The sequence below is a fragment of the Mus pahari genome, chromosome 8, assembly GCF_900095145.1.
Source record: "Mus pahari chromosome 8, PAHARI_EIJ_v1.1, whole genome shotgun sequence".
In the NCBI taxonomy this organism is placed as follows: Eukaryota; Metazoa; Chordata; class Mammalia; order Rodentia; family Muridae; genus Mus; species Mus pahari.
The window spans coordinates 50,246,617-50,273,430 of NC_034597.1; the positions used below are offsets into that span (position 1 = coordinate 50,246,617).

The 26,814-nt window shown below is 41.3% G+C and overlaps 1 protein-coding gene across 2 annotated transcripts in view; it reads left to right on the top strand.

The window, feature by feature from the left end:
- Window positions 1-13,413: 13,413 nt before the first annotated feature.
- The window catches only part of Rcbtb1 (RCC1 and BTB domain containing protein 1), a 35,644-nt gene continuing 22,243 nt past the window's right edge, over window positions 13,414-26,814 (top strand). Inside the window, exons 1-5 of one of the 2 annotated variants that reach the window (XM_029541581.1) lie at window positions 13,496-13,772; window positions 17,916-18,038; window positions 22,182-22,245; window positions 22,364-22,533; window positions 22,885-23,035. In XM_029541581.1, the coding sequence (XP_029397441.1) occupies window positions 22,408-22,533; window positions 22,885-23,035 (277 nt within the window). In that variant the 5' untranslated portion in view covers window positions 13,496-13,772; window positions 17,916-18,038; window positions 22,182-22,245; window positions 22,364-22,407. Of the gene's footprint in view, window positions 13,773-17,915; window positions 18,039-22,181; window positions 22,246-22,363; window positions 22,534-22,884; window positions 23,036-26,814 lie in introns of both variants that reach the window. The other variant, XM_029541582.1, reaches the window with a different exon arrangement.

Consider the following 26,814-nt stretch of genomic DNA (forward strand, 5'->3'; position numbering starts at 1 on the left):
GTGATGGACCTGTGATGTGATGGACCTGTGATGTAATGGACCTGTGAAGTGATGGACCTATGATGTGATGGAACCTTATGTTCATGTCCATCTGTCATCTCATAGTGTGCAATTTTGTCAATTTGTGAGCAAACTCCAATTCTGTAGTGACTGCAGTGAGTGTCTGATAGTGTTATATATTTGATGAAAAGAAGAATTCAGAAATTCATTGTCTTAGTTAATTTTCTATTGCCATGATGAAACACATTCACTGAGGTAATTTATAGACGAAAATATTTATTAGGACTTGCTTAGTTTCAGAGGGTTAGTTCATGATCATCATGACTGGGGAAACATGGCAGCTGGTGGGAAGGCATGATACTGCAGTAGTAGCTGAGAGTTCACATCTTGAGGCAACATCCATCAGTCAGAGATACAACTGGACTGGAATGGTGTTTGAAACCTCAAAGAACACCCCCAGTGATGCATCTTCTCCAAGAGTCAACACCTCAAATCCTTCCAAAGAGTTCCACCAACTGAAAACTAAGCTTTTAAGTATTTATTTGATCCTAATGGGGCTCATTTACTTTCAACCACCATATCCACTAATATTACTGAGCTTTGAAAGAAAAGGAAACAATGCACCGCTAGTTGAACTAAAAGAACATTACAGGATAAACAAGAAAACACTTTGAAAATCTGTAGAATGAAGACCAAGCATCCATAAATATACTGGATACATTTGGGTATTATGTATTATTTATATGTATGTATAATGTATTATAGTAAAAAAGGAAGTTTATAGTTTGAGTGGCTGCATTTAAAAAGAAACAAAGTCTCATATCAATACATTAGTCTTGCACTTTCATATTCTGAAAATGGGGAATTAAACAAAAAGTGAGCAGAATGAAGTCACTAATACAGTCCAGATTAAAGACTAATGCAATGGGAAAAAAATGGGACAGTGTAAACAAGATAGAAAGTGAATCTTTAAGAAGGTCAGGGGGGCTGGAGAGATGGCTCAGAGCACTGGATGCTCTTCCAGAAGACCAGGGTTCTATTCCCAGCAACCACATGGTGGTTCATAGACATCTATAATATAAGCTTCAACTTACACAAAGCTCAGTCATCTGAAAAGAGAAAACATCAAATGGGGAAAATGGTTCTATCAGGTTGGCAAGTAAGCATATCTATGTGGCATTTACTTGTTTACAGATTAATGTGGGAGGGGCCAGATCACTGTGAGCAGCTCCCTGGGAAGCTGATCCTAGGAGATCTAAGACTGAATGTGAGCTTGAGATGAAGTCAGTAAGCAGTGTTCCTCCCTGGTATCTGCTTCAGTTCCTGCTTCCAGGTTCCTGCTTTCTAGTTCCTGCCCTGATTTCCTTCTACATGGGACTGCTATATAGAACTATAAATGGAAATAAACCCTTTCCTCCTCAAGTTGCTTTTGATCATGGTGTTTTATTACAGCACTAGGAAGCACACCTTAAGATCAGGAACAAGACAAGATGCTCACTTTCATCTGTATGTGTATTTCCTGGGATTTTCTAGGCAAGGCAAAACAAATTACAAGTTAAAAAGACTCCATTAGAGGAAGTGGAACCAGCTCAATTATGCTAAGCAAGAGCCTGTAAGAAGGACCTTCATCTGTGGAGAGCACATCCAGAATTAACTTCGGCTGACTTCTTGCTTGTGATTAATCATAAATGAGTCCACCAATATTTGTCTTTTTTTTTCAGTTAAGACATGCTTTTTATTCTGCCAAATTTCTCCACTTACACATAAATCATTGAGAGACTGTTCAATCCTGAAGGAAAATGTCTTAGTAAACCATAGATATTGTGTATCATAAAGTCACCATATAAGCATTTGCGGCCATTGTTAAACCTCCTGGAATTAGTTGTGCTTTCTATACCTTGCCTTTAAAAGACACTGAGAAAAAAATGTACTCATCGCTGGCATGGTATTGACCAGCAGCCCTCCCATATCTGCCTTATTGCATCTTTCTGCCTTTCCAATAATCATCCTCACTCCCCCAGCCACAGTTCCTGTGATGGCTTACCAACAGGCTCTGGCAAAATGGCGACAGATGTGATGGATTGAATATGGGGGGAATGCAGTGAAGGACACCATGGAAAAGGTGAGTGCTCTGAAAAAGAAAAAGGAAAAAAGAAAAGGGAGCTTGGAAAAGGGGAACTCAGGTGTGGTGAGAAACTTTTCGGAGTAAAAGACATAGGAAGGCATATATAAGGGAGCTCAGAAAAAGTAAGAAAGCTTGGAAAAAGTAAGGGAGGCAGAAGCAGCAGAGCATCTGGGACAGGGTCCTATGGGCCTGTATCTGCAGCCAGGAGGTGGAGCTGTTCTGCATTCCTCTGTGCACCTGTCTCGCCAGGAGAGAGCTAGTCTCCCAGGAATGCTGAAAGAGACTTACAGACTCACAGGAGGAACAAGCTCCAGCCAGAGACAGCAAGAACATCTAACACCAGAGATTACCAGATGGTGAAAGGCGAACACAAGAATCTTACCAACAGATACCAAGACTACTTGGCATCATCAGAACCCAGTACTCCCACCACAGTGAGTCCTGGATACCCCAATACACAGGAAAAGCAGGATTTTGATTTAAAATCATATCTCATGATGCTGTCAGGGGATTTTCAGAAGGACATAAATAACTCCCTTAAAGAAATACAGGAGAACACAGCTAAACAGGTAGAAGCCCTTAAAGAGGAAACACAAAATCCCTTAAAGAGTTACAGGAAAACACAACTAAACAGGTGAAGGAATTGAACAAAACCACCCAGGATCTAAAAATAGAAGTAGGAAGAAAAGGCGAGATAGCTCTGGAGATAAAAAACCTAGGAAAGAAATCAGGAGTCATAGATGCAAGCATCACCAACAGAATACAAGAGATAGAAGAGAGAATCTCAGGTACAGAAGATTCCATAGAAAACATTGACACAAAAATCAAAGAAAATGCAAAAGATCTTGACACAAAACATCTAGAAATCCAGGACACAATAAGAAGACCAAACCTAAGGATAATAGGTATAGACAAGAAGGAAGATTTAAAAATTAAAGGGCCAGTAAATATCTTCAACAAAATTATGGAAGAAAACTTCCCTAACCTAAAGAAAGAGATGCCGTTGAACACACAAGAAGCCTACAGAACTCCAAATAGTTTGGACCAGGAAAGGAATTCCTCCCATCATATAATAAAACAACAAACGCACAAAACAAAGAAAGAATATTAAAAGCAGTAAGGGAAAAAGATCAAGTAACATATACAAGCAGACCTATTAGATTTACACCATACTTCTCACCAGAGACTATGAAAGCCAGAAAATCCTGGACAGCTGCCATACAGATCCTAAGATCACAAATGCCAGCCAAGACTACTATACCCAGCAAGATTCTCAATTACCATAGATGGAGAAATCAAAATATACCATGACAAAACCAAATTTACACAATATCTTNCCACAAATNCAGCCCTTCNAAGGATAATAAAGGGAAAACTCCAACACAAGGAGGGAAACAACGCCCTAGAAAAAGCAAGAAAGTAATATTTCAACAAACCCAAAATAAGATAGCCACATGAACAGAATTCCAACTCTAACAACAAAAATAACAAGAAGCAGCAATTGCTTTTCCTTAATATCTCTTAATATTAATGGACTCAACTCCCCAATAAAAAGACATAGAATAATAGACTGGTTACGTAAACAGGACACAACATTTTACTGCAGGAAACCCACCTCAGTGACAAAGACAGACACTACCTTGGAGTAAAGGGCTGGAAAACAATTTTCCAAGCAAACGGTCCCAAGGAACAAGCTGCAATAGGCATTCTAATATTGAATAAAATCAGCTTCCAACCTAAAGTTATCAAAAAAAGACAAGGAAGAACACTTCATATTTATCAAAAGTAAAATCTATCAAGATGAACTCTCAATTCTGAACATCTGTTCTCCAATTACAAGGGCATCCACATTCATTAAAGAAACTTTAGTAAAGTTCAAAGCACACATCGCACCCTATACAATAATAGTGGGAGACTTCAACCCCCCCACTCTCAGCAATGGACAGATCATGGAAACAGAAATTAACAGAGACACAGTGTAACACACAGAAGTTAGGAAACAAATGGATTTAATAGATATCTGTAGAACATTTTATCCTAAAAAAGGATATACCTACTTCTCAGCACCGCTTGGTACCTTCTCCAGAATTAACCATATAATCAGTCACAAAACAGGCCTCAATAGATACAAAAATACTGAAATAATCCCATGCACCCTATCAGATCACCACGGACTAAGGCTGATCTTCAATAAAAACATAAATAGGGGCTGGTGAGATGGCTCAGCGGGTAAGAGCACCCGACTGCTCTTCCAAAGGTCCAGAGTTCAAATCCCAGCAACCACATGGTGGCTCACAACCATCCTTAACAAGATCTGACTCCCTCTTCTGGAGTGTCTGAGGACAGCTACAGTGTACTTACATATAATAAATAAATAAATCTTTTAAAAAAAAACATAAATAATAGAAAGCCAACATAAATGGAAGCTGAACAATGCCCTACTCAATGATAACAGAGCTCCCTGGGGGTACACCAACAAAGAAAATACATGGTGGGACTCATGGCTCTAGCTGTATATGTAGCAGAGGATGGCCTAATCGGTCATCAATGGAAGGAGAGGACCTTGGTTCTATGAAGGTTCTTTGCCCCAGTGTAGGGGAAGGCCAGGGCCAGGAAGTGGGAGTGGGTGGGTTGGTTAGCAGGGGGAGAATGAAGGGGATAGAGGGGGTTTTGGAGGAGAAACCAGGAAAGGGAAACATTTGAAATGTAAATAAAGAAAATATGTAATCAAAAGAAAAGAAAAGAGAAAAGAAAAGAAAAAGGTAAGGGACCTAGAAAAAGTAAAAGTCAAGAACAAAAGAGGAAAAAGAGAAAAAAAGAAAAAACTGGAAATGGCCATATGCTCTTTGTACATATGCTTAAAGAAAGGCAACAGCAATTACCCAGTATTTTTTGTTTGTTTGTTTGCTTTTTAGATTTTTGTAGAGAAGGCTTGTCCTTGGTTTCCTGAAGAAGGTACGATAAATTTTGCAACCTGGAAGAAAGTTGGAGAAAGATTTCAAAATTATGATGTCCATGGACTAGGTAAAGTGCCCATAGATTCTTTTAGGTTTTGGATCTTCATTAAGGGTAGAACTGGTTTAGGAGAAGCAGTCCTCCCCCTGTCTGAGAATCTTTGGCAAAGAAGAGAAAAAGTAAAAGTAAATAGGTCAGGAGCTGGTGTCAGTGTGCCACCTCTGTGGAGACAGTGGCAGCAGGATGCAGGGAGGGTGGATGAGTGTGGCTGGAGGAGCCAGCTGCCAGAGCTTGCTCCTGCCCCTACCTTCTCAGGCATCTCCCTTCCCTCCTCCAGAGGCAATGCCACAGCAGACAGCACCATGGACTCTTGAGCTCTGGCATAGATGGTTTATGATACAATCCAGAAAAGTGTTTGTGGAAAATGTTTGTGATTGATAAATGCAAGTGATAAAGGTTAGAGGATGTGCAGAACTTAAATGATGATGTATTAGAAATAAAAAATGCTTCAGATGAAAGATGTTTAAAATTAGTAAATGCAAGTAAAGATATTTGAAGTTGGTAAAAGCAAGTAAAGATATTTAAAGTTGGTAAATGTGAGTTATAAATGATGGAGGGTCTAAGAAGGTGTTTTAATGTATACAAATCAAATTATAGAGATGTAAGAAATATGTAAAAATCAGGAATGTTTCTTATTCTCCTCACATGTTAATCTTATTTCAAAGTTCAAAATTTTAACATTTACCAATGGAGTTCTGATAAGCTAATGGAACACTGGCAGTTTACAACTCAGTCACAGGGAAATTTTAATTTCCCTTTAGCTGTCTTTTGAATATAGACTTAACAGTGCTTCCCATCATGCTAAAAACATCTTTCTTCAATCTGTGTATCTGGCCCTCTGGACTGATAGAACAGTCTTTGTGCCTTTTAACCCATACCTATCACTTTTACTAGATCTCAAAGGCGTGAATGTCCTCCAGTTGTATAACAGACACCTGTTAACTGCTTTGTCTAAAATATAGATTCCACTATAATGATAAGTACTAGTAATGTACATCCTCTTGTGAACTGAAGTTCACATAAGCTTCAGGGAATCAAGAGTCCTAAGACTTGGACCTGCCTGTCACAGCTCAAATGGACTCCAGATAAGTACACCTGCCTGTTCTGATCCAATCCACCAGGTGGCCCCAAATATAAATTATATAAACATTTATAATACAAGTTAGAATTTATATACATAAATTTAATATAAAATGTATATTTTATTCACATGTTATCAGAGGAAGGTCCATCCTTAATAACTGCATACATATTCATACATGTATGTATATATATAAATTATCCACATTATAAATTATGCATTAAATATAAATTATGTAAGATATAAATTATATACATTTAATATGATGTATATACATTAATATATAGTATATACAGTACATATAAATCATGTGCATTAAATATTAATTATTTGTAGAAATATTAATTAAATATTAATTAAATCTATAAAATATAATATAATCTATATAAAATATACAATTTTGCATGTCCTCAAGGACATAGAATTATGGAACAAGCCTATGTAGCTAGCTCTAAAAAATTGGTTACAAAAAACCAGAGAGAGCAGAGTTGTGTACTCCTTCACCACCACATTTTATTTTGAGTTTTTTGATCTTGGATGCCAAGGGACTCTGCTGCCGCGTGACTGTGGCACCACACAACTAGGTGCACTTGCCCCGGTGAGACGGAAGAATCTGCTCACTGGCATATGGCATGGTCCCGATCAGGTATGAGTATGGGGAAGAAGGAATGTTTCAGTTTTTTCGTGGGATGCTGAAGGAGTGCAGTGGCTGTCAAAGCAATTGGTGAGACACCCTGATGCTGGTACAAAGGATGATGCTGACTGGGATCTTGCTGAGTGACCTGACAATGGCAATGGGGTAGCTCTACTGGACATAGATTCCTGTCCCACCTTTGCTATACGTATTCTTCTGTATAGTCAAGACCAGAAAAATTTGTGACCTCTAATAGCACTTAGCTGTTAGGATTTCCTTGGTCTGAGAGTAAAATCTATTTAGAATTGTTGAATTACACTGCTATGGGTCAGAGCCTGCCTGTTTGTTTTGCTACAAATAGTACCAATTCTGGATGTGTTCCTGTGGACACTCAGACTTGGAAGAAAAACATCTCTAAGACATCTAAAGCATTAAGATGGTAATGCCTGTATTAGACTAGACAAGCTGCCTTGCCTCAGGCCTTTAAACCTTGTGGTACAAAGAACACAGAATCTGTAGAACCCGTCTTTGAAAAATCAACCAAATGGGGAAGTTGTTATACTGACCCTCCTCTTTCCTTTAAGGTGACTGGTTATTCCAACTCATTCATGGACTGGTCTGTGAATCAAATTGATATTGGACAGAAGGAAATAACAGTGGGCATTTGGAGGGCTGTTCTGGACATTTTCAGATTGGCAACTGTTTTGTATGATGTTATGTTTGCTGTGGATAAAAATGGAACAGGTTCTGGAGTTAAGGTAAATGAGACATCTTGCTTTGCCCCACCTAATCTTTTACTAATTGGGAATGTTACCTTTGTTCTAGGCTCTGAGTTCAATGTTTCTTGTTTTAATTGTCTTTTGTCCAATTGTAATTTTGCACTGGATGATGGTCAGTCTATAATAGTAGTACATAACCAACGTATATTGTGATTCCTGTAAATTTACCTGAACCCCAGTATTCTAAAAAGAGCTTACACTGGGTGTGGTGGTGCACGACTTTAATCCCAGCACTTGGGAGGCTGAGGTAGGCAGATTTCTGAGTTCGAGGCCAGCCTGGTCTACAGAGTGAGTTCCAAGACAGCCAGGGCTATACAGAGAAACCCTGTCTCGAAAAACCAAAATAATAATAATAATAATAATAATAATAATATAAAAATAAAAAGGGCTTACAAATATTGGAAGAATTAGATCATGCTCTGGTGAGGAGCAAATGTATGGTTGGGCTGATCACTGTCACTGTTGTTGTTCTCATAACACTTATAGCCAGTGCTACTACTTCTGCATTGGGTTTAGCACAAGAGGTATGGACAGCTAGTTAACCATCTTGCAGAAAATGTAACCAATGCACTTAGCATACAAGAAGATTTGGATAGGCAGTTAGAACAAAGAATCAATGCATTGAATGATAAAGTACAGATCATAGGAGATGAGGTACAAGTAATGAAATTCAAAAGCTATTTGGAATGTCATGCTCGATATGCATGGATTTATATGACTTCAAAATGTATAATGAGAGTCAGCATAATTGGAACAGAGTAAAAAGGCACCTTCAAGGTATATGACACAATACTAATACTCCTTTAGATGTATTAGCCCTGCCTAAGGAAGCTGTAAGATTACAAAATGCATTGTCTTTGTCTTTTGATTCTTCCAGAATTGCAAATGATATTCTAAAAATTTACAGGCCATTTTTCCTAAATGTCGCTTGTTTACATCTCTCTTATTGGGTGTAGCAGAACTTGACTTTATGATCCTTTTTATGGCATGTCTATTACCCGTTCTTTTGAGAGGAATCATCAGAGCTCTTACAGATGTCAAAGCACAGTTACATAAATTCAAGCTGCAATGTCTTCCCTAGCAGAAGTATGATGGGTAAGGTCATTTTGAAAACCTTCTTAACCTAAGACAGGCCATGAATACAAGATTATTCTAGTGCCAATGATGGGTAAGAGCTATGTTTTCAAGATGGCAACCTAAGAGAGGCACAACTTTCAGCTCTATGACTGATAAAATGTGTGCCTCTTATAGACAAAAAAGATGGGTAAGTCTCTCAGAGGTGGATCAACCTAAGACAGGGCATGAATGCTAGCATTCATGTACCAATGATAGGTAAGGTCCACACCTCTTGAGGAGGATGTCTAAGACAGGCACAGTCTTTCTCTGCCAATAGCTGAGATAGCTTTGGCTTGTATAGAAATAAAGGGGGACATGTGGGGAGCACATCCAGAGTTAACTTTGGCTGACTACTTGCTCGTGATCAATCATAAATGAGTCTGCTGACATCTGTTTTTGTTTTTAGTTAAGACACGTGTTATAGCCTGCTAAGTTCCTCTACTTACACATATGTCCTTGAAAGACTATCCAAGCCTGAAAGAAATGGGCTTAATCAAACATAGATACTATGTAACATAAATGCACCATGTAAGCATTTGTGGTCATCATTAAACTTCCTGGAATTGGTCATACTTCCAGTTGCTTGTTTTTATAAGACACAGAGAAAATACACTCGTTGCTGGCATGGTATTGACCAGCATCCCTCCCATATCTGTCTCTTGCATCTTCTTTCTGCCTTTCCTATAATCATCCTCAGTCTCCCAGTTTCTGTGTTGATTGACTGGCAGGCTCTGGAATTGTTCCATACCATGAGGGACTCAAAGTGTCTGGATAGTGGTATAGCTTCAATTTTAATGAGGACCCTTGCTGCATTCCCTTTTGAAATGATCTCCCACTGGGTATGAAGACCCTTGAACCAGTGGCTTATAGATGCAATTAAAGTGCACAAGTGGGCATGGGGGTTGGTTAAAAGTAGGGGTATTACCACTTCCATGCTTTTGTGCTCTCATTGCTTATTATGCTCCTTGGGGGGGAGGTGCAGCCCCATACAATGGTCATTGTTTAGACCACCTCTGTCACCCAACTCAGGTGATCATTACAAGCTGGCTCTTCTGTCATGCTGTCAGATGACTGCTTTGTTGCTAATGAGGTCAGTAGATTCCAGGTAGTGTACCATGTGACCAGTCCATTAGTTTCTGTAGACATGTGAGCAAGGCTGTCTCATTTGCTGTTAAGTAGGTTCTTTGTTCTGATGCAATGATAGGTGGAATCAAATTGGTGAATCAAATAGAATATAAATTGATGGCATTGTTCAAGCCTAATGATGTGAACGCAACCCCTGGATCCCTTAGTTGAAAGAGGGCTAGCTCCTCAAAGTTTTCCTCGGACCTCTAAACACAGACTGGTGTGTGTGTGTGTGTGTGTGTGTGTGTGTGTGTGTGTGTGTACATACACAACAATAATAAAATTAAAAATTAAATATAGTGATATTGGCTGAAATCCTGAAGTAACAAATATAAAAAATATACTCACTTATCCTACTAAAATAAATGGCTTCCCTCTCCTGAGTGTAAAGAGCCCAATATGATCAATTTATCACCAACTGACTGGTTGCAATTTTCAAGTGTTATCTGCCCACTTTATATTACGTTGAATCTTGGCAATGGTTTCTGCTGGTGGTAGTTTGCAGTTGTTAGATTAACATCGGTGAGTGAGATCATGAAGTAGGTCCATGTGTGGCTATCCTCTTCATAGCTATGCCATCTCTGCTCCTGAATCTGTTGTGCCAGTGTAAGGATAGCTGATGGTAAAGCTGATTCACAGACCATTGAAATGTTCAGCAGGTAAAGGGTCCCACTGTCAAGTCTGATGGCCTGAGGTTGGTACCCAGTATCCACATAGTGAAAGGGAAAAACTGATTATGACAAGCCGTCCTCCGACCTTCACAGTTGTACGAAGATATCTATCTACCTGCCTGCACATTTGCATGTGCTCATACAAAGATGGGAGTTGGGAGGGAGGGAAGAGATTCAATAATTCGAGAGGCAATCTGGGAAACATGGGAGGAGCTAGAGGGCAGAAAGAGAAGGGGCACAAGGAATGTAGATACAATACCTATGCATGAAATTCTTTAAAACTTCAATAACACAGATTTAAGCATAAGGTCAATAAAGAAGTGCTTGAACGGAGGGCAGTGTCCTGCCAAGCACATGGCTGTCTGCTTCTCAAGAGAGAACGTGTTATTATCTTTGTCAGATGGGGCTCTGAGTCTGGGGGCACCTGCCCATATCCCACGTTATTGTTTCCTAGAACAAAATAACACGGGATGAAGAAACATGATGGAAACAGAGGTTCTATAAAAGAGGAGAAAGGCTCTCCTCGGAAAGGGAGGAGTCTAGAGATGTGGGACCAGGGCCCGTCCTCTAATGCCCTCAGTTCTTGGCTTCCTGACCCTTGGAGGTTATGTAAACAGCTTCGCCCTCCCCACACTGAGAAGGCTATCCCAGAGGCTTTTCCCCAGCACACTCCATTTTGTTTCATGCAGCTTCTGGGAGGGATTTCCAGGCCTTTTGCTAACTGGCTTCTTTCATGTTAATCATAATGCTCCCCCCCTTTTTTTTTTAATCCCCACCATATTTTGAATTAGTTATAGTCGTATATAATGGATGTTAGTGGCTTCTGAAGTTGCCACTCCAAGGGCTCCTAAGATTAAATGGGGCTACAGTGAAGACCAAGGCAAACTGGATAGAATTACAGCTGATAGGTAAAAAGAAAATCTAGATCACAAGGATGTGAGGGGAAGGTGGATGTTTTCAATGTTTACAGAAGTTAATATTTCACTGCGAATGAAGTCTGCCTGCATCTACATTTGCTTGTACATACACAGTCTGCCTGCATTTACATTTGCTTGTACACACACACACACACACACACACACACACACACACACAGAGAGAGAGAGAGAGAGAGAGAGAGAGAGAGAGAGAGAGAGAGAGACTGCCTGCATCTACATTTGCATGTGCTCTGGCTCTGTCACTCCCTCCATCTCTGTCTCTGTCTCTGTCTCTCACACACAGACACACATACACACTCACTCACAGTCTGTCTCACCAGAGAGACAGAGAGAGAGACAAAAGAGAGACCAGACAGAGACACACAGGAAGATTCTCATTTAAGGATCCTACAAAACATCTGGGAAAGAAGTAAAGTGGTGTTCTGTGGTCAGACACTCAGACCTTATAGTTCATTGGTATTCTAACATTCTTACTAGAAAATATTTCTATAGAAAAGGAATACTGTCTCTCTGTAGGCAACCTTCAGCACAAATATTAATTGTACTCTATTTGCAGCTGCAAAAGGCTTCAGAGAGACTCTGAGGTAAGGGACTCCTTTCTACCCTATGTTCCCATATTTTTCATTTCTATCCTCCCTCAAGTCTACCAACTTTCCATTCTTTTGGTGGTGCTATTCCATTGGCTGACAGTGACAGTCTAGTCACTATTGTCAGTTATTGTAGTAAGACCATATAGCCCTGTTATGAAGAGTTCATAATGTGTGAGATCGGGTGACAATAGAGTAATACATTTCCCTGCATTGTGGAATTCCTGTTTTGAGTATGTAGTATTATGGAAACTAGAGGAGTAGTTGCAGCTGAGGCTGTCTCAATGAACTTTTACAACAACTGAAGATGTTGAGTCTGCAAGAAGAATAGATGGTGTCTGACCTCAATTTTGAAAGAGAGGAGACTGATGAATATTTTGGGAATTGTTAGAAAAAAATCAGAGCCAGAGTCATTCAACTGGTAAAAACAGATTTAACTCAGGGACTAGTACAATAGGGAAAGAAACATTAGGGTATAAAATAGGGCTCAATTCCTATATTTCAATAATTTCTAAGTAAAGCCTGTTTTTTAACCTCTTCCTCCTGTTTTTCTTCAAGAAAGGAGATGGTGATTCTGAACATTTGAGATCAAGGCAAAAGAATGAACAAATCCTGAGAGGCCTACAGCAATTTAAGATATATATGTAATCCACCGAAAGTATTAAAGAGAAACAAGAATTCTCTATAGGGGGAAAGCATGTTGTAGTTACTATCTGCTGACAATAAGGTTTTTGTAGGACCGCATCTGCTTAGTGGTAAACAGAAAACAAAGGATTTGTATTTACCACTGGGACCTGAAAGGGGAAAGGTGCGTCTGAACAAGATAGCTTGAATGTTGGGGTGCCAAGAAGTATAGACTTTGGTCCCTAGTGCCAAATGGGAGAGCCTAGGGCGGTAGGGGACTTTACAACTGATAAGCTTTCTTCTGATAGATGCACAAAGCACAAAGCAGCCGCTCCCTTCCGGACCTCAGTTGTCCCCTCTCAGCACGAGAAAAGTTCTGGGGCAGAGAGCGAGCTTTCAGCAGCCTGGCCTCTGCCCGCCTGCCCTAGGTGTCCAGGCCTTCCTCGGACCGGGCAGAGACACGTGTCCTGAGCCCAGCGGCCTGGGATGGGCGGAGCGGGAGGAAGGCCACGCTCTGCTGCCATCCCGGGACGCCTTCGCCTTCCAATCCCCTCGCAGGAGCCACCACGGCGCCCCTGCGCTGCGCCGGCGGCCCGGCATACGACCGAACCGGAGAGGAAACCCGAGCAGACTGAGGGCGCGCGCCGCGCTCCGGTGTCACGTGACGCGGCCCGCCCACGTGACCGGCGGCCCCGGCGCTTGCGCTCGCACCGGGTTGTTTGAGGGGGAGGAGCTGGCGACGGCAGCGGCGGCGGCGCCCGGGAGTCAAGGCCTGGCCGGGCGGCCTGACTGGTAGAGCGCTGCAGGGCGGCGGTGCGAGCCGGCGAGCCGGGCGAGGCCTTGCTTGGCGGCTTGGCTGCGGAGTCCGCGCCCTCCCGAGAGCCGTGCGCACCCGGCGCGTTCGCGACTCCCCGGCGACGCGCATCCCGCAGCCGGCACCCGCGGATTCGGTCTTGCGGGCGCTTCACCCAGGAGTGCGTCGAGCCGGAGTAAGTGGCGTTGCCCGCGGCCTGCCTCTGAGGAGCCGCGCTGCCCGCCCGCCCGCCCTGCGGGAGAGGAACCCCGCCGAGCACGCAGGTTAGCGGTGGGAGGCTGACTGCTGCAGAGCGCAGAAGCGGAGGGTTGCAGTCTTCTGGGACACTACATCTTGCTTTTAGAAAACGTTCATAGTCTCCCTCGCCTCTGCCCCGTGGATTAAAGCTCGTGGTGGGCAAACAAATCGGAGTTTCTGAGACTGGCGTGCGCTGTAGCGGGCGTAGCATCAAAAGCAAGAAAAGCGGGCAAGCATGGGATGATGATGCTTGGACCCTTACGAGAGTTTAGAGTGTCTTTTAAATTCTGACTTCAGTTTAAATCACAACAGTATTTAGGTTCTCTTCATCTGTGGCCTGGGTTTTACTCCATTGTGTGAATACCAGTACTTCGGGGCGGTTTTTTTTCCCCCCCTCTTTGTGCCTATTGAAGAGGAAGTGATGCGTTAATCTTTGAAGTGTTTCTTCTGTGATTTTTAAGTCTTATGATCCGAAGTGTTAAGTTCTACGAACCTCAGAACATAGACAGAAAACCAAAGCTGTGAAGCTTGTAGCTTAAATTTTGTGTTCTAAGGTTTTTAAATTGAGTGCCTGTGTGTTCCAGAAGCTGAGAAGTCTGGGGTCTTTATCCGAGAGTCATACAATTGAATTGCTCTTTCTGTAGCTGGTACTTAAAAAGAAGCATAAGAAACAAAGGTTGGGCCTTCAGGCCAGACAAGACATTGAAATACATTTTCTTTCTTACTAGGATCTATAGTTAAAAAATTTTAAGACAGTACATTACCTTGTATGTATCCAGAAATGTGATAAAAACTGCTGGACTTTAACTAGAATAGATTTCCTAACATGTCAGCTAATTACTCTATTATGTATTTGGCTCACAATATGGACACAAAATTTAAAGTTTTCAAGCATATTTAGGCCACAGTATACGGTTTATAAGAAGTCTACAGAGGGAGTTCCAGGACCATCAGGGCTACACAGAGAAATCCTGTCTTAATAACAAGCAAAACATTTACAAGCAAAGAATGAAGAAAAATTTAGAAAATATAAATAAATATAAAGAAGAATGTACATAATCTGTAATTTTACACCTAGAGAAAACATTTTGTATTTTAGAGTGTGAGTTCTATATACTTTGGGCATTTGAGGAGTTCCAGAGTTCGCATAGTAAGTTTTCAGATTGTAAGAAGAAGCCACTAGCAAGAGTTTGGGCACTGAAGCTACTAAAATCTGCTTGATTCTAGAATTTAGATAGTGACTAGCAGTTCAAATAACTAGGCCACTGTTGTATTCTGGGAGTAGTAGATACACTTTATCATACTCATGTACTGGAGTTCATTCAGGAAGGTCTTTTCTGAAACCTCTGAAGATGTTAGGAAAGTCTGTAGTTTGCAAACATGAACACTTCATGTGTCCAGCTGTTAGCTGGAATAACTTTTTGATACAGGAGAAAAAACTGTGGCGACATAGGGGCCCAAGATTGAACCCTGAGCACAAACTTCTTGTCAACTTGACTAGTAGTAAGCTTTGGTGACACATTTTTAAATCTTATATCACAGAGGAATATACTGAATTAAAGCGCAGACTGTGTAAGTGAGTAAATATAAAACTTACTTTCTTCTGTGTCTTCGGTTATTACCGATGAGGTTATGCTACTGGTTTTAACACTTGGTGATACTATCTGACTTATGAATGCGCCCTGTTCTCCCTGTGTGGTTTGTCCTTTGATGAAGTTAGCATCATGCTTATAGTTTAAATCCTTGATTTTCAGAAGATGTTAGATCTTCCATGAGCACATATGGGAGAAGGAATCTTAAGCAAACTGTCATTTCTAATGTGTTTGTCACTTCAGAAATGGACACACAAAAGGTTAGCGTTCCTAGGAGTACTCTGAGCAGCTTCCTGTTCCACTTCAGACCAGAGCTTTAAAAACAACAGAAAGAAAGACCTCTTTCCTGGGGGAGAGAATTCTGAGATCAGAATGTACCTCTAGACTGTAGAATCTAGACAATGGTGTTTAACTTCTGGGCTCTGTCTTTCCTTTTTTGTTTTGTTTGTTTGTTTGTTTGTTTGTTTGTTTGTTTTTAGGACAAGGTCTCACTATGTAGCCTTGGCTGGCCTAGAACTGGCTATATAGACCATTCTAGCCTTGAACTCATAGATCCTCCTGCCTCTGTCTCCTTGGTTTTCGAATTAAAGAGAAGTATCTTTTGTCTTAGTCCCCATCACAGGATTTGTTCTCTCCTACTAATCCTATAGACACTTGGGTGGTTTATTTCTCAACCAGAGCACATGATTTCAGTATCATCTCTTAACATAACAATGAACTGTCAGACACTCTGTTGTAAAATTGCCAGAAACTTATAGACAGTGAAATAAAAGCAGCCCCTTGGGTGACAGGGCTGAAGAAATGCTCCTGGGGCCGTTACTGTAGGTTGTATTTCAAGTCAAATAATCTCTGACTCTCAGGGAAGGACAACTATAGCACCTTCCATTCTCATCTTAAACAAACGATGGATTCTACAGGTCAGGGTTGGGAAATTCTAGGACAGCAAGTAGTCATGCTGTCTGCAAATGAAGCTGTGAGGCTGATATTCAGTGACCTCTGTACAGGTGGCTTTAGCTGTGTCTGATGAAGACAGCATGCAGTGTTTATAGACTTAAGTCTTGTCCCAGTTCAGGGCATGCTATCTTTTTTTTTGGGGGGGGGGGGTTGAGACAGGGTTTCTCTGTATAGCTCTGGCTGTCCTGGAACTCACCTTGTAGACCAGGCTGACCTCGAACTCAGAAATTCACCTGCCTCTGCCTNCGCCACCACTGCCCGGCTCAGGGCATGCTATCTTTTCCTGTTCTGTAAGTTGTAGTAGCAATTGGGACAGTGATAGAATTAGTGTCTGAGCAAATGTTTGCAACTGTACTGTATTTGTAGCCCTTTGGACACTGACTGAGGGAAGAAGCTCTGAAGTATGTTCCTAGTCTAAAAGATCTGAGGCAGGTCCGTCTTAGAGACTTGTCTGGACCTGCAGACTGTACTGCCGGGCTAATCAGGAAGGGTAGCATCTCAGTACCCAGAAGCCCACCAGAGTAGGTATGGGGGATGGCTCTGTGGTGAGCCAAGGGATGTCTGCATCTTCTGTTGTAACACAGCTGATGATAGTTGCAGAGTTGTACTCAAAAAGTTCCACCCCAAGCCTTAGGACCCCTTTATATGAAAGTTTTCCTAGAATACGATACAGTGAACTGAAAAATAGAGAAGATGACTATATCCTTAAGTGTTTTATGTGCAAATGGGCTCTTAGAGCTGGACAGGGTAGCACATTCCCATCAACCCAGTGTTCAGAAGGCGGACATAAAAGGAAGAAAGTTAAAGATGCTTGCTCTGAAAAGAATATGATGGCTTTTTTTTTTAAGGAAATGCTTATACTTTATTATTACTAGAACCCTGAGCGTTTGAGCTCTCAAATTCCATATGACAGCTTTTCTGTGATGAGTAGTTTTCATATAATTGTCATTATTTTGTGACTTAGCACATGATTGTGTCACATGGATTGTGTACTTGCATGCTGTCTCCCATCTTTTGCTTAGTCCAGTATGGTTTTTGCATTTAAGGTTTCCACTTGGGATAAGAATGCCTGTCAGACCATTTGACCTTCAGAAGGCAGAGGCCGTGATTGCATTGCTCTTTACAGTGTCCGAAGCATTATTGTTATCTATGGTGATTGCAGAGGAATTAGTTAGCTACACTATTAATTTAGCTCACATTATTATTTTGTGTTGGTTTTGTGTGTGTGAGAGGCGTCTTAGACTTTATCAATAGCTCATGAACTACAAAAAGAACTAAGCTGTAAGGCAGCTCCACTTCTTAAACCAATGACTAAAATCAGATCCCATCCAGTTTATAAAAGACATCGCTGTAGGGATCTTCAAGTGGCGAGTTAAACACAATTTGAGATTTAGAAGTTCTATGTATCTCACACTGCAGCAGCAGCATCAGATACAGCTAAGGCGACCTGTCCCAGCATGGCTGCAGAACAGATGCTGGGGATAATCAGCCTCTGGCGTCCCGTGCTCTCACCACCTAGCTATTTCATGCTAGAGAATGCTACAGTCTCCTTCCTGCTCCCCAGGCCACAAAACACTGGTTAGAATTTTGGTACTGTCTGGCTTTATTTTCTTTTCCTTTCAGGTCAGCAGAAGAGCTATTCAGAGGGAGAAAATCCTGTTGGTGACATCATTCCCTTTGTTCCAGATACATTCTGGTTAGCCTGGGAGAGGAGCTCTGAGGTCTATTAAAGACATAAACTTACAGGTCAGCTGTAAATTCTTAATACTTTATAATATTCAAACAATCATTTAATCAAAAACAAACTTTCTTGTACTATTGATCTCGATTTCCTGTTTTTAAAAACTCTGTAAGCACATTTTAGAATGGTTTTTGCCAGGTCAAAAAATAAAAATTTCCCTCTCTCACCTTAATCTTGATTCCTAGGGAAAGTAAGATAAACAGACTCTTAAGAAGCCTCAGAAGATTCACTCATGGCTCCTTCAGCCATCAGTTCTAAATTTGGAAGGCCTGCATTTATATTCCCTGAATTTACCTTTGAGAGTATAAAATAATCTTTCCTCTGTGTGCCACAGGCTCACGGAGAGAGAGCACAATAGCTAGAAAGAGCCATACTGGAGAGCGGGTTATTGATCTGCAATGCTAATGGGCAAAGAGGCACGGTCAGGTCTTCGTGGCCAAGAACTGAGTGGGTGAAAGGTGTTCTAACTTCTACGGCTGCTGGACATTTCTCTGTTCTTACCTGTGTTTATTATCTCCTCAAAAACAAACACATAACAAAAATTTGATAGTTCGGGCTGAATGTGTTACTTCTGTTGGTGAGAAAGCATTTCCTAGAGCAGCATGTGATTGTGTTGGTCATTGATCCTGTTGCTCAGAGGTGGAAACAGGTAGATCCTGCAGGCTTGCCCCAGACAGTCTAGCCAGTCAGTGAATTTCAAGTTTAGTGAGAGACAATCTCAGAAATAAGACAGAGGAAAACACCTGAGCTTGACCTCTGGCCTCCACGTGTGTGTGTGTGTGTGTGTGTGTGTGTGTGTGTGTGTGTATACTTAACCACGTACCTCAATAAGTAAGCAAATTAATATATTTACATGATTATATACGCAATAACCCTGCTGATAGCAAATCTGTGTTTCTTGTTTAGACCAGCCTAACTAATATTGCTCTTTATATGATAAACAGTGATACTGTTAGCCAGGTCTTCTTCCTGACTGACCAGTGTTAGCACTGACTTTCATGTACTCATGACTCCCCCACAGCATCTTCTTTACGTGTTGAACATGTATTACATAGTTTTAGAGCTGGAACAGATTTTTGAGAAATCAAGGCTCAGAAAAGATAAAAGCATACCACACAGACTGGCTGAAAGTAAATGTGGGCCTGAAGCATCAGCCTCACTCAGAGATTGTGTCCCTGCTGCTATGCCAAGGTACTTTTTCTTATGTGATTGGCCATACCTGTGGAGACTTCTGAGCAGGCTCTTAGATTGACTCTTAAATTACCAGCCTTCAGATAAATGCCTTGTAAAATAAAGCTTCCTGTAATTTAGCCACATTCAAACTCAGCTCATAAAATTAACCCTCATTTAGAAGGTGAGCTTGATCTTGAAGGAAATTGCCAAGCCCTGAGGGCAGAGTTACTGTCAGAGTAATTGTACCACTGAAAGTTTATGGTTTTGAATAGTAGTATAACTTTGTGTTTTAAATCAATCTCTAACTCCACTTGGCATACCTGCTCTGTGTGTGTGTGTGTGTGTGTGTGTATGTGTGTGTGTTTGTGTCTCATTCTCCCCCTCTTACCTCCCCCCTCTGCCTGTCTATCTGTCTGTCTGTCTCTCTCAGGTATCCATCTCAGGCTAGTCTCAAAATCATTGCATAGGTAAGGATGACTTTGAATGATTCTGCCTCCATTTCTGTATACAGAATACCTCCTATGCAGGTATGACAGGGCCTGAGCCTAAGGCTTTGTGCATGGTAAGAAAACACTGTATGAACTGAGCTATAGTCCCCAACCTATGAATCTTACATTTAAATCTTCTAAAATTTTTATTTATTTTTGTGACGCTCTATTGTATGTTGATGTGAATATGCTATGGTGTGGATGGCATAGGACAGTTTCTAGAAGTTGGTTCTGTCCTTCTAACATTTGAGTCTTGTGAATTAAGTTCAGGTCTTCAGGCATGGCAAAAGATAACCAGTTTTGACCAGTCATTGGCCAATTTTGCTGGCCTTGAATCTTATGTTTTCAAAGAATTCTATACTGTAAAAATTTGAATGATAAAGACTAATTCTCTGTGGTTTATGTTCTAAAAGGAAGAGATGCTTCTGAATTTTCTTGAAACAGCAACCTGCTTCACAGCATTTACATCACACATGGCTTCTGCCCCATCCATTCTGTAAGAGATGCAGACCTGGCATTTGGCGGACAGTTCTTCTTCCTCACTCCTCTCTTCTTTTTGCTTCCTCCTTCCTCTTCTCTCCTCCCCTCTCTGTCACTGCCTTTTGAGGTACTCTGACCCTACTTATAAATGAGGTTAAACAGATGCAATTCTACATTTGTGGCGAGTTATAAAGGACAGTTTGAAATAGTTGTCAATGGTAAAATAGTTATTAGACCTGAACCTGGCAATTTCATTTTTAGAAATTTATGTATAAAATGAGACATTTATTCAGTATTATATGCAAGCAGTAAGTATTCAGTGTGCCAGAATAAAGCTGTAAATTACTTAAATGCCTCTAGTAAGAGGCACTGTTACATTAGTCTAATGGGCTGTCTTAGAAGTATTGAGGTGCTGTAGCTCTCCTAGTGCTAAGCAGGAGCAATTTCCAATACAAAGAAGTGGATAGGGCTGGTGAGATGGCTCAGTGGGTAAGAGCACCCGACTGCTCTTCCGAAGGTCCAGAGTTCAAATCCCAGCAACCACATGGTGGCTCACGACCATCTGTAACAAAAATCTGATGCCCTCTTCTGGAGACAGCTACAGTGTACACACATATAATAAATAAATAAATAAATCTTTTGAAAAAAAAAAGAAGTGGATAAAGCTTCCATTTGTGTTTTGTTATAAAACACATTTGTGCTAGACATCTGCTTGCAGCGCTCTCTCTCTCTCTCTCTCTCTCTCTCTCTCTGTCTTACACACACACAAGTATTAGCTTTCCAATATTTTTTTGTACCATTTGAAACGATTTTATTGTATGTTTTTTGCCCTACCCATATCCTTAAGAATGTGTAAGAATCACTAGAGGCGCCTGGCTGCAGTGACAGACAGACTCCTCTAGTGATGTTTTATGGTGTTCACTCCTCATGGAATGTGTGAGATGATGTTTCGGGCTAACGAGACCCTTGGTGCAGGTGGGAGCGGTCTCTGGTGGTAGGAAGTGAGAGGCACTGGGTGGTGAGCTGAAGCTCCATAGCATTCCCATAGCGTGTGTGTTAAGTAAGATGGGTGAGTGCAGAAAGAACTGCCTTTCCTGGCTGATTTTAAAGAGCAAAGGGGGAGTTAGTGGGAATGTCAGCACTTTGGGTCCTCACTAGGAAAGCCTAGTTTTGTTCTCTTTGCAGAGCTGAGAGCCAGAATGGAAAGTCACTAGCATGATAGGGTTTTGTATTTGAGCAGACCCCTGGAATTCTCACACTTCCTTTCAGCATTACAGAAATTGGAACCTCCCCTAGTATTCTTTGCATAAAACTCCATGAACAGTTGTTGAGAGTTTGTGTTTGTACATATCTCCTTCCTGTAGGGCACCATTTAAGGTAGCCAAGCCTGACCTAGAGTCCACCGTCATTAGCTCAACGCCCAGATTGGAGTAACCAGCCTTCTCTTTGTAAATGTGAGGTGACATCTGTGTGTCTGTAGACAGTTTCATTCACTTCCTCCTGCAGCTTCACCTACGCTCAGCTTTCTGGGGTACCACACTACTGTCATGAAGCAGTGGCTCTGTGTGGTAGGGCCTTCTGCACGGACCACGTTTTTCAGTGCTGGGTTTGGCCACAGTGAGTGTGGAGTTGGAAACGATGTTTCTGAGTATCCTCTTTTCCTCCCACCCCCAACCTGTGGACAAGAACTGGCAGAAGAAGTTAGGATTGTGAAGTCTGTTTGAGAAAAGATCTCTCTGTTATGTAGCTCTAAATGTATTGGAACTCACTATAGAGCAGGCGGATCTCAGACTCAGATATCCACCTGCCTCCTACTTCCAGAGTTCTGGTTTAGTAGTGTAATGTTTTTCTGAATGCCTGAGCGAAGTATCCCTAGGAAAGACCAGATCCATATAGGTAGCCAGCTTTTTCTGTTGGATACTAGTATGTGCATGTTTATAACAGGTAAGTCTGCTAGTATTTAGCAAGAGGAACAGCTGTTTCTAGTGTGTTGTACTCTCATTTCAGGAAAAGGCCTGGTTTTGCAATTCACGGAAGTATATGACACTGTGAGTGATCCATTTCACTAATGGTAGGTAGATTTTTCTGGAATTATCTTTTGGTGGCTTTTATTAATAATTTAAAAACTCTTGTTAACTTTAGCTTAGTGGCTACTAATTTTTTCTTGAATTACTTTTCACTTCTTGCAGCAGAGATGTCAGCTTATTTATAGGAATTGTCCAAAGCCACAGTCATGGTGGATGTAGGAAAGTGGCCAATCTTCACTCTGCTCTCGCCCCAGGAAACTGGATCTATCAGGAAAGCATGTGTCTTTGGCACCTCTGCCAACGAGGCGATCTATGTCACTGACAATGATGAGGTAAGACGGACACAGGTTGAGTCTGGGAGCCTATTGGGGAGTGGACATGAAGCCTCCTGGTAGTTTGATGGCTGAGAATAGGTTTGAGATGAGGAGAATATGAAATTCAGGAAGAGTACTTTGATGCGGTCTCCAGTTTCATGGTTTAGTGCCCTCTGCTCTACAGTGCAGACTAACATTGCAAAGCCTGAGCGTTATCAGCAGACACTGCAGATTTCTTAGTATCTGTATTAGTCTCCTCTTGCCTCCTGGGCTGCCAAACTAGATGAGAGATGTCTTTATTTTCTGAGCAGGGGCAAGGAGCTGTGATATGTAAGTCAGATGATGTAAGCAAAGGTGTTTGTTTTCCAGGTCTTCGTGTTTGGACTGAACTATAGTAACTGTCTAGGAACTGGAGATAACCAGAGCACACTGGTGCCCAAGAAACTAGAAGCTTTGTGTGGAAAAAAGATCAAAAGCCTTAGCTACGGGAGTGGCCCCCATGTCCTCCTCACCACTGAAGGTAAAGACAGAAAACTGACTTTTTGGTTTGTGGGTAATTGACAGTTGATTCTGAACCAAGGGAAAAGCAAATCCAATAACTAACTTTGGATTGTTCTTTATTTCTGGGAAGTATACAAAGAAGGAACAAATTTTTTTTTATTTAATTTTATTTGTAATTCATTTCTTACACTCCATATTCCATTACCCGCCCCTCCTCATCTACGCTCTGACTGTTCCACACCTCCTCCCCACCCCACCCTGTTTCCACATGGATGCCCCCACCCCCACCTGACCTCTAAACTCCCTGGAGCCTCCGTCTTCCTCTACAGTATGTGTGTTGGGGCCTCATATCAGCTGGTGTATGCTGTCTGTTTGAGAGATCTCAGGGGTCCAGATTCATTAAGACTGCTGGTCCTCCGACAGGATCGCCCTGCTCCTCAGCTTCTTTCAGCCTTCCCTAATTCAACAACAGGGGTCAGCTGCTTCTGTCCATTGGTTGGATTCAAATAACCACATCTGACTCTTTCGGCTGCTTGTTGGTTTTTTCGGAGGGCAGTCATAATAGATCCCTTACAAAGAAGGAAAATTTAAGACACTTGAGGCAGTCTCTAGAGTAGCAGCAATGTGTCTTGTACATGGACACTCTCCAAGGTTCTTAGACTTTCAATGTAAATTGCAGAATGCTGGACAGGGCAAAGGATTTGGTTCCTCTAGCCTGATTTTTCAGTGGTTCTGTGAACACAAGGTAACTTCGAAAGGCTTTCTTTTATACACACACTGACATGCATACATACACATATATATAATTTATGTATAAATTGTATTTTTGTAAATATATATAAGTGTTATATATAATACATAAGCTTATATGTTAAATATATTAGTTTATAAAATATGTAAACATATTTTATTTAAAATAAATTGAATATATATTGAATATATGATATATAATATAAATATATGTAAATATATACAAATACATGTTTAAATTTATTTTTTATTTTACTTTATTGGATATTTTCTTTATTTACATTTCAAATGTTATCCCCTTTCCTGGTTTCCCCTCCAAAAATCCCCTCCCCCTATTCCCTCCCCCATACCCCTGCTCACCAACCCACCCACTCCCACTTCCTGGCCCTGGCCTTCCCCTACACTGGTGTATAGAGCCTTCACAGGGCCAAGGGCCTCTTCTCCCATTGTTGTCCGACTAGGCCATCCTCTGCTGCATATGCAGCTGGAGCCATGGGTCCCATCATGTGTGCTCTTTGGTTGGTGGTTTAGTCCCAGGGAGCTCTGGGGGTACTGGTTAGTTCATAATGTTGTTCCCCTATGGAGCTGCAAACCCCTTCAGCTCCTTGGATACTTTCTCTAGCTCCTTCATTGGGGACCCTGTACTCAGTCCCATGGATGGCTGTGAGCATCCCCTTCTGTATTTGTCAGGCACTGGCAGAGCCTCTCAGGAGACAGCTATATCAGGCTTCTGTCAGCAAGCTCTTGTTGGCATCCACAGTAGTGTCTGGGTTTGGTGGTTATTTATGGGATAGATCCCCAGGTGGGGCAGTCTCTGGATGGTCATTTCTTCAGTCTCTGCTCCACACTTTGACTCTGTAACTCCTTCCATAGATGTTTTTGTTCCCTCTTCTAAGAAGGATTGAAGTATCCACACTTTGGTCTTCCTTCTTCTTGAGTTTCATGTGGCTTGTGAATTGTATCTTGGGTATTCTGAGCTTCTGGGCTAATATCTACTCATCGGTGAGTGCATATCATGTGTGTTCTTTTGTGATTGGGTTACCTCACTCAGAATGATACACTCCAGATCCATCCATTTGCCTATGAATTTCATAAATTCATTGTTTTTAATAGCTGAGTAGTACTCCACTGTGTAAATGTACATTTTTCTGTATCCATTCCTCTGTTGAGGGACATCTGAGTTCTTTCCAGCTTCTGGCTATTATAAATATGGCTGCTATGAACATAGTGGAGCATGTGTCCTTATTACCAGTTGGAAGATCTTCTGGGTATATGCCCAGGAGAGGTATTGCTGTGTCCTCAGGTAGTAGTATGTCCAATTTTCTGAGGAACCACCAAACTGATTTACAGAATGGTTGTACCAGCTTGCAATTATTTGAAATACATGTATGTGCAGCGGTGGTATGTGTACACATTAGTACAGGGCCTGCAGAGGCCAGAGGTGTTAGAGCCTCATGGAGCTGGAATAATAGGTGGTTGTGAGCCATCTGATGTGGGTGCTGGGAATTGAACTTGGGTCCTCTAGAAAAGTAGTATATATACTCTTAGCCATTTCTCCAGCCTTCTTTGGTATATGTTTATAAACACACAGAATTTGGATTTTCTCCTTTGTGTAGTTGCTGAATCTTGAATCAAGATATCTTAGTTTATTCTGAAGAACGTCCATATGGTTGCCATATTGAAGGCATAGGAGAAGTGGACAGATTCTTGTCCGTGTGTCTCACCAAGGTTACCAAAGAAGCATAGATATTCTCCTTTGGTAATTGTCAGTACAGTGGGCAGGTAGCACTCTGAAAGTTTGTCATGCGTAACTTCTTCCCTGTGAGTTTTGGGCCTTTTATCATGTACAGAGGTGCTCCGGTTTTGTTAGATGGTCCTGTGGAGTAGCCTTTGGGAGACAGATTGTATCTCTGCTTTTGTATGTGCTAGGGAACCCCAGTTTCCATTGGTGCTATGTCAGCTTCTGTGTCTACCTTGGTGTCTAACTTCTAGTACCTCAAGTCTGCGGCCACTCTACGTTCTCTGTCTTTCTCATGGCTGAGATCTTCATACAGGAGTCTGACTGGGTTTGAGCATAGTAAGGCAGCTCTGTCAGAACTACTCTCAGAAGGCATTTGATTGCCACCACTCTGGCCCTTTTAGCTGCTGCTCTACCCGCTGGTTCACTGTTACTCATTGTGGTCTAAGGGTTTGAAAATTTCTAAACAGTTCTTGATACCTGATCCTAAATACTGAAAAACACTTTTAATATCGCAAATACATTAAAAGACACATTTTCAAATTACTGACTTCTTCAAAGTTGTGATCTTTGAAAACTGTCATGGTCCTTTTGGAATTATATTGTCTCTAAACAGTTTTTTTAAAACATCTTGAGTGTAAAATTTAGTATACAAATAATAAGAAAATTTTTGTTTAATTTCTGATCTTTATAGTATATTTTATGCAATTATTAAGCATACTATACATTGAATACCATATGTATAATTGATTACTGTACCATATTATATTTGTTAACCATTCAAATAATTTTTAAAACTCTTGAGTGTGTGGTGTGTGTGTGGGGGGTGTGTATATTCATGTATGTTCATGTTTGAGTACAGGTAGGGGTGTGGAAAGGTATGTGTTGGTGTGGGGGGGAGTGTCACAGTGCATATGACCCACTGGTTATTGCCAGTCACCTTGTTTAAGATGAGACTTCTTTATTGTTTAAAGCTATGTAGGGTACACCCCAAGCTTCTTGGGATTCTCCTCGGGTTACAGACATGTACTATCTTGCCCATTTTTACACCATTCTGAGGATCCCTCTGCAGCGCCTCATCTTTTGCATGGCAAGTACTTTACCCAATGAGACATCTCCCCAGTAATTTTAAAAACAATTTAACACTTTAAACAAGTGGAGGCTGGTGGTGTAGCTCTGTTGTTGATAGAGTACTTATCTAGCATGCATAAAGCCTTGGATTCTGTCTCCAGCACCACTTAAAACCAGAGGTGGTGGTACATGCCTATAATCCCAGCACCTTGGAGGTGGAGGTACCAGAACTAGAAATT